Here is a 9254-nt window from a genome sequence, read left to right on the forward strand (position 1 = left end):
CAGAATGAAGGTGAGGAATAACTTCTTAGTATTATTCAGAAAATAATTTTGACCTCATAGGTGTCATGCATCACTCACTGATTTAGTCCAAAGTTTTACTTTTTGTATATTAATGGGGTCGCAAAGAGTCGGACATGACTGAGCTACTGAACTGAACTGAACTGAAGATGCAAACTAGGGTCAACAAAAATGCAATGCCTTGCCTAAAAAATCAATTGTTTGTCTGTGGCAGAAACAGACCACCCAGAGGCCGAATTTTCTGAATCCCAGTCTGGGCTCCAATACAAGCATACAGGCTTTGGATCAAAAGCTGTGGGCAATGGCGGGGCTCTCGCTTCAGGAGGGGGGTGCCTCTACCCTCATCCTAAGTACTGCTGCGTTATCCATGCTTCAAAGTAGAAGTAGTATAAGTCAGATATTTCACTGAGCATGTCATTTTTCTTCTATTTTTCTAAATACATAATATCGGATACAGTAATGCTAAATTAAGAGAAGTCAGATTAATACTTACAACCATCCTGTTTACAAATCCACTGTAGGCAATTGACTCGAGCAGCATGACCATTCAGGTTGGTGACAACAACCCTTTTCTGTAGAGGAGAAAACACCAGTTAGTATGTTGGAATGTGTCCCACAGAGGAGCTGATAAATTAATAAATATCAGATTTCAGAAAATGTTCAGGATTACTTCAAACAGAATCACCTTCCTTAACTCATAAACTTTACCATGGCTTAAGTCATCCATTCACTTTTTAAAATTCATTCCTGCCTTCTGCCCCACTCCACAGTCACTCAGCCCTACCCTCTTCTTATTTAGGGAGCCTGTCTCCAAACCAGATTAGACAAGGCCTATGTTCTCACTGGTCTCAGGGTCTACTTTTACCATGCTTGTACAGATTCAAGAATTTGGTAGACCTAAAGAAAAATCAAGGAATGCATGATTGATGGATGCAAAATCATGGCTTACTTAGCATGCCATGGCTGATCTGGTGTTGGATTCTTCAGCCTTAAGGACACAAGGTCACTAGGCCACAACTACGAAGGTCCTCAGACATCAGATCCCTTCAGGGCCTACAGCCAGGTTCCCTGCAGATCCTCAGACTGCTGCTTTCACCAGATCACTCCACACCTGGGTTTTCTCTACATCCCCCACTGCTGGAGACTCTCTGCCTACGGGGCCCTCCTCTTACAGCCCTTTCTCTACTGGTTGCCTAGAGCACTGACTTCACACCTGCTTACACATCAACTGGAATTCTCACAGCTGAGAAAAAGGTATACAAAGGGAAATGTGCACAAGCTAATATAGTTCACATATGGGTTATGTGAGTTTGGGAAACAATCTAAAGCAGGGGCCCCCAGCTTCCGGGATCTAATGCCTGATGATCTGAGATGGACCTGATGTAATAATAAACTGCACAATAAATGTAATGCGCTTGAATCATCCCAAAACATACCCTCCCATCCCTGGTCTGTGGAAAAACTGTCTTCCATGAAACCAGTCCCTGGTGCCAAAAACACTGGAGCTTGCTGATTTAAAGTATTTCATTGTCTTTCTCACCAGAATGAGAATTCCTTGATAGGCAGGAGTCATAACCCATTATTTTTGCGTCATCACCACTCAGTTCAAGACTAGCATCAAAGAGTGTGCTGAACGAACATCATCTCCAAAGTTTCACTTTAGCATCTGACACATTTAATCCTATATTTAATTAAATACCCAGCCAACAATACTTAACAAAACTTCCTAGGATCCATACACCTTTTTTCTTGATGTTAAAATCCCCTGAGATAGCCACCAATTTATCATTAAAAATTAAAATGTGGTGGAAGGCATGGGTACAAATCCACTAGACAGCTGCAGGAAGATAGGCTTCTACAGCCTTGGTTGATGGCCAACGTAAAGTTTACCCTTGGTTTTATGTGATTTATCTTGCCAGTTAAGAGTGCATGGAAAAGCACAAAGCAAGAAGCATAACCCTCCCAGACATCAGACAGTGCTACAAAGCTACAGTAATCAAAACAACATGGCACTGACAAAAAAAAAAAAAAAGAGACATATGGATCAATGGAACCAAACAGAGAGCCTAGAAATAAACCCACACACCTAGGGTCAATTAATTTTTCACAAAGGAGGCAAGAATATACAATGAAGAAAAGACAGTCTCTTCAGCAAGAAGTGTCAGGAAAGCTGGACAGCTGTATGTAAATCAATAAAGTCAGAACACACCCTCACATCAAACCCCAAAATAAAATGGCTTAAAGACTTAAATATAAGACATGACACTGTTAAACTCCTAGAAGAGAACATAGGCGAAACAGTCTCTAACAAAAATTGTATCAGTGTTTTCTTAGACCAGTCTCACAAAGCAACAGAAACAGAAGCAAAATTAACATATGGGATCTAATCAAACTTATAAGCTTTTACATCATAGCAAAGGAACAAGACTAAACAAGACTAAAAGACAACCTACAGACTGGAAGAAAACATCTGTAAATGATGTGACCAACCAGGGCTTAATTTCCAAAATATACAAACAGCTCACACACAGTTCAATAACAACAACAACAACAAAAATTTTCAAAAAATGAGCAGAAGATCTAGACATTTCTAAAAGACGACACACAGATAGCCAAGAGGTATGCGAAAAGATGCTCAACATCGCTAATTAGAGAAATGGAAAGTAAAACTACAATGAGATCTCACCTCACACCAGTCAGAAAGGCCATCATTAAAAAGTCTACAGGTAACAAATGCTGAAGAGTGGTTGTAGCAGTGGTCTACCCTGCTACACTGTTGGCAGGAATGTAAATGGATGCAACCACTATGGAAAACAGTACCTTAAAAAACTAAACATGGAACTACCAAACGATCCACCTATCCCACTACTGAGAATATATCTGGAAAAGGTGAAAACTCTAATTCAAAAGATGCACGCACCCCAATGTTCAAAGCAGCACTATTTTTACAATAGTCCAGAAATGGAAGCAACATAAATATCTATCGACAGATGAAGGGATAAAGAAAACGTGATATACATATACATTCACACACATTATCACAAGGTAATATTACTCAGCCATTAAAAAAAAAATAAGGCCATTTGAAGCAACATGGATGAACTTGGAGATTATCATACTAGGAAAGTCAGAAAAAGAAAGACAAATATCATTATGTGGAATCTAACATATGACACAAATGAACTTATCTTCAAAACAGAAACAGACTCACAGACACAGACTTGTCATTGTCAAGGGGGATGGAGGGTGAAGGATGGATGGATTCAAAGTTAGGAATTTGCAAAAGCAAGCTACTGTATATATTTCTGTATAACTGAATCACTTTGCTGTACACAGAAACCAACACAGCACTATAAATCAACTATATTTCAATAAAATAAAAAAAGCTTTTGAAGAGTGCATGGTAATAACAAAACAAAAACTGGAAGGAGGGAAGCAAGCTCAAGAAAAATGAGTACAACTATTTCAAGTTTCACTCTGCACTGGATAGGAGGATGATGGAACTTTTTAATTTAAGTATGGCTGATTTACAATGATTCAGGTGTAAAGCAAAGTAATTCAGTTATTCTTTTTCAGATTCTTTTCCATTATAGGCTATTGCAAGATACTGAACATAGTTGCCGGTGCTACACTATACGTCCCCGTTGTTTTTCTATTTTATAAGATATATTGTAGTACATATCTGTTAATCTCAACGCCCTAATTTAACCCTCCCTGCCCCATTCCCATTAGGCAACTATAAGTTTGTTTTCTGTCTGTGGGTCTATTTCTGTTTCCTAAACAAGTTCCTTCGTAAATTTTTTAGATTCCACATGTAAGTGATACCATATGGCATTTATCTTTCTCTGTCTCCCTTAGTATGATTATCTGTAGGTTCATCCACGTTGCTGCAAATGGTATTCATTCTTTTCGTGGCTAAATTGTATTCCCTTGTGTGTGTGCGTGCACGTGCACGTGTGTGTGTGTATATATATGTATATATACACACACGTATATATACATATCACCACATCCTCTTTATCCATTCATCTGTCGATGGACATATAAATTGCTTCTATGTCTTCCTGCTGCTGCTGCTGCTAAGTCACCTCAGTCGTGTCTGACTCTGTGTGACCCCACAGAAGGCAGCCCACAAGGCTCCCCATGTCTTGACTGTTGTAAATAGTGTTGCTAAAACCGCTAGACCATTCCGGTATGACCTAAATCAAATCCCTTATGATTATACAGTGGAAGTGAGAAATAGATTTAAGGGCCTAGATCTGATAGACAGAGTGCCTGATGAACTATGGAATGAGGTTCGTGACACTGTACAGGAGACAGGAATCAAGACCATCCCCGTGGAAAAGAAATGCAAAAAAGCAAAATGGCTGTCTGGGGAGGCCTTACAAATAGCTGTGAAAAGAAGAGAAGCGAAAAGCAAAGGAGAAAAGGAAAGAAGAAGCATCTGAATGCAGAATTCCAAATAGCAAGAAGAGATAAGAAAGCCTTCTTCAGCGATCAACGCAAAGAAATAGAGGAAAACAATAGAATGGGAAAGACTAGAGATCTCTTCAAGAAAATTAGAGATACCAAGGGAATATTTCATGCAAAGATGGACTCAATAAAGGACAGAAATGCAATAAAGGACAGAAATGGTATGGACCCAACAGAAGCAGAAGATATTAAGAAGTAGCAGCAAGAATACACAGAAGAACTGTGCAAAAAAGATCTTCACGACCCGGATAACCACGATGGTGTGATCACTCAGCTAGAGCCAGACATCCTGGAATGTAAAGTCAAGTGGGCCTTAGAAAGCATCGCTACAAACAAAGCTAGTGGAGATGATGGCATTCCAGTTGAGCTATTTCAAATCCTGAAAGATGATGCTGTAAAAGTGCTGCACTCAATATGCCAGCAAATTTGGAAAACTGAGCAGTGCCCACAGGACTGGAAAAGGTCAGTTTTCATTCCAATCCCAAAGAAAGGCAATGCCAAAGAATGCTCAAACTACCATACAATTGCACTCATCTCACATGCTAGTAAAGTAATGCTCAGAATTCTCCAAGCCAGGCTTCAGCAATACGTGAACCGTGAACTTCCTGATGTTCAAGCTGGTTTTAGAAAAGGCAGAGGAACCAGAGATCAAATTGCCAACATCCACTAGACCATGGAAAAAGCAAGAGTTCCAGAAAAACATCTATTTCTGCTTTATTGACTATGCCAAAGCCTTTGACTGTGTGGATCACAATAAACTGTGGAAAATTCTGAAAGAGATGGGCATACCAGACTACCTGACCTGCCTCTTGAGAAATCTCTATGCAGGTCAGGAAGCAATGGTTAGAACTGGACATGAAACAACAGACTGGTTCCAAAGAGGAAAAGGAGTACGTCAAGGCTGTATATTGTCACCCTGCTTATTTAACTTATATGCAGAGTACATCATGAGAAACGCTGGACTGGAAGAAACACAAGCTGGAATCAAGATTGCCAGGAGAAATATCAATAACCTCAGATATGCAGATGACACTACCCTTATGGCAGAAAGTGAAGAGGAACTAAAAAGCCTCTTGATGAAAGTGAAAGAGGAGAGTGAAAAAGTTGGCTTAAAGCTCAACATTCAGAAAACAAATATCATGGCATCTGGTCCCATCACTTCATGGGAAATACATGGGGAAACAGTGGAAACAGTGTCAGACTTTATTTTGGGGGGCTCCAAAATCACTGCAGATGGTGACTGCAGCCATGAAATTAAAGACGCTTACTCCTTGGAAGGAAAGCTATGATCAACCTAGACAGCATATTCAAAAGCAGAGACATTACTTTGCCAACTAAGGTCCATCTAGTCAAGGCTATGGTTTTTCCAGTGGTCACGTGTGGATGTGAGAGTTGGACTGTGAAGAAGGCTGAGTGCCAAAGAATTGATGCTTTTGAACTGTGGTGTTGGAGAAGACTTTTGAGAGTCCCTTGGACTGCAAGGAGATCCAACCAGTCCATTCTGAAGGAGATGAGCCCTGGGATTTCTTTGGAAGGAATGATGCTAAAGCTGAAACTTCCAGGACTTTGGCCACCTCATGCAAAGAGTTGACTCATTGGAAAAGACTCTGATGCTGGGAGGGACTGGGGGCAGGAGGAGAAGGGGACGACAGAGGATGAGATGGCTGGATGGCATCACTGACTGGATGGACGTGAGTCTGAGTGAACTCCGGAGTTGGTGATGGACAGGGAGGCCTGGCATGCTGAGATTCATGGGGTCGCAAAGAGTCGGACATGACTGAGCGACTGAACTGAACTGAACTGATGAACACTGTGGTATATGCAACTTTTTGAATTACAGTTTTTGTGTTTTCCAGATATATGTCCAGGAATGGGATTGCTGGCTCTTATGGTAACTCTAATCTTAGTTTTTTAAGGAACTTTGAACTGTTTTCCATCGTGGCTGCACTAGTTTACATTCCCACCAACATCCTAGGAGGGTTCCCTTTTCTCCAGACCCTCTCCATATTTATTATTTGTAGATTTTCTGATGACAGCCATTTTGACCAGTCTGAGGTGATACCTCACTGAGGTTTTGATTTGCATTTCTCTAATTAGTGATGTTGAGCATCTTTTCAGTTGCCAACTGGTTGACTATGTGTCGTGTGTCCATGGTTGTTCAGTCACAAAGTTCCATCTGACTCTTTGCGACCCCAAGGACTGCAATTCACCAGGCTCCTCTGTCCTCCACCATAACCTGGAGTTTGCTCAGATTCATGTTCATTGAGTTAGTGATGCTATCTAACCATCTCATCTTCGGTCTGTATGTCTAGGATGATGGACTTTTCAATACAATTAATATACTCAGTTCAGTTCACTCAGTCCTGTCCTACCTCTTTGCGACCCCATGGACTGCAACACGCCAAGCCTCCCGGTCCATCATGAACTCCCACAGTTTACTCAAACTCATGTCCGTTGAGTCGGTGATGCCATCCAACCATGTCATCCTCTGTTGTCCCCTTCTCCTCCTGCCTTCAATCTTTCCCAGCATCAGGGTCTTTTCCAATCAGTCAGTTCTTTGCATCAGGTGGCCAAAGTATTGGAGTTTCAGTTTTAGCATCAGTCCTTCCAGTGAATATTCAGCACTGATTTCCTTTAGGATGAACTGGTTGGATCTCCTTGCAATCCAAGGGACCCTCAAGAGTCTTCTCCAGTCTCCTCTGTCCTCCACCATAACCTGGAGTTTGCTCAGATTCATGTTCAGCTTTCTTTATAGTCCAACTCAAACACCCATACATAAATACTGGAAACACCAGTATTTGACTAGACGGACTTTTGTGGGCAAAGTAATAGCTCTGCTTTTTAATATACTGTCTAGGTTGGTTATAACTTTTCTTCCAAGGAGTAAGCGTCTTTTAATTTCATGGCTACAGTCACCATCTACAGAGATTTTGGAGCCCCCCAAAATAAAGTCCGTCACTGTTTCCCCACCTGTTTGCCATGAAGTGATGGGACCAGATGCCATGATCTTACTTTTCTGAATGTTGAGTTTTAAATCAACTCTTTCACTCTCCTCTTTCACTTTCATCAAGAGGCTCTTTAGTTCTTCTTCGCTTTCTGCCATAAGGGTGGTGTCATCTGCATATCTGAGGTTATTGATATTTCTCCCAGCAATCTTGATTCCAGCTTGTGCTTCTTCCAGTCCAGAATTTCTCATGATGTATTCTGCATAGAAGTTAAATGAGCAGGGTGACAATATACAGCCTTGACGTACTCCTTTCCCAGTTTGGAACCAGTCTGTTGTTCCATGTCCAGTTCTAACTGTTGCTTCCTAACCTGCATACAGATTTCTCAAGAGGCAGATCAGGTGGGCTGGTATTCTCATTTCTTGAAGAATTTTCCACAGTTTGTTGTGATCCATACAGTCAAAGGCTTTGACATAGTCAACAAAGCAGAAATAGATGTGTTCCTGGAACTCTCTTGCTTTTTTGATGATCCAATGGATGCTGGCAATTTGATCTCTGGTTCCTCTGCCTTCTCTAAAACCAGCTTGAACATCTAGAAGTTTACAGTTCACGTAGTGTTGAAGCCTGGCTTGGAGAATTTTGAGCATTACTTTGCTAGTATGTCAGATGAGTGCAATAGTGCAGTAGTTCGAGCATTCTTTGGCATTGCCTTTCTTTGGGATTGGAATGAAAACTCACCTTTTCCCAGTCCTGTAAACTCACTGCTGAGTTTCCCAAATTTGCTGGCATATTGAGTGCAGCACTTTCACAGCATTATCTTTCAGGATTTGAAATAGCTCAACTAGAATTCATCACCTCCACTGGCTTTGTTTGTGGTGATGCTTCCTAAAGCCCACTTGACTTGGCATTCCAGGATGTCTGGCTTTAGGTTAGTGATCACACCATCGTGATTATCTGGGTCATGAAGATCTTTTTTGTACAGTTCTTCTGTGTATTCTTGCCACCTCTTCTTAGTATCTTCTGCTTCTGTTAAGTCCATACCATTTCTGTCCTTTATTAAGCCCATCTTTGCATGAAATGTTCCCTTGGAATCTCTAATCTTCTTGAAGAGATCTCTAGTCTTTCCCATTCTATTGTTTTCCTCTATTTCTTTGCATTGATCACTGAGGAAGGCTTTATCATCTCCCCTTGCTTTTCTTTGGAACTCTGCATTCAAATGGGTATATCTTTCCTTTACTCCTTTGCTTTTCGCTTCTCTTCTTTTCACAGCTATTTGTAAGGCCTCCTCAGACAGCCAGTTTACTTTTTTTCACTTCTTTTTCTTGGGGATGGTCTTGATCCCTGTCTCCTGTACAATGTCACAAGTCCAAAGTTCTTCAGGCACTCTGTCTATGAGATCTAATCCCTTAAGTCAGAATTTTGCAATAAACTAGTAAAATTTTTTAAAAAATGCTATCTCCTGCACTGCATTTGAATTCCCAGTATTTTACTTTTTATACTGAGGCATCTTTTGAGAAGCAACACTAACTGTATTGTCCAAAATCAGCCAGTGGGAATGGGATCACAATGAACTCAGGGAATAATACAGAAACTAGTCACTTGAGAAGTTTGGTAGCGAAAAGGCCAAGAAAACAATCATTTGGCTGCAGTTCTGGGAATGGATAAGTGCTCAGGAGCTCCACTTCCTAGGACCGTTGCCCCAATGGCACATTGTTTAAAATGTCCACTCCCGAAGCTAAACTGCAAGCGATATTTCTTTGAAACTGAAAACAGCAAAAGTTTATTAAGTAACACTTAGGGTAATACCAAAATGAGATA

At 40.8% G+C, this 9254-nt stretch overlaps 1 protein-coding gene across 1 annotated transcript in view; it reads right to left on the reverse strand.

The window, feature by feature from the left end:
- The window catches only part of ELP2 (elongator acetyltransferase complex subunit 2), a 55879-nt gene that overhangs the window by 45421 nt on the left and 1204 nt on the right, over positions 1-9254 (reverse strand). The window contains exon 2 of the mRNA XM_069568684.1: positions 512-590. Within this exon, the coding sequence (XP_069424785.1) occupies positions 512-590 (79 nt within the window). The remainder of the gene's footprint in view (positions 1-511; positions 591-9254) is intronic.

The sequence above is a fragment of the Ovis canadensis genome, chromosome 23 (genome assembly GCF_042477335.2).
Source record: "Ovis canadensis isolate MfBH-ARS-UI-01 breed Bighorn chromosome 23, ARS-UI_OviCan_v2, whole genome shotgun sequence".
NCBI lineage: Eukaryota > Metazoa > Chordata > Mammalia > Artiodactyla > Bovidae > Ovis > Ovis canadensis.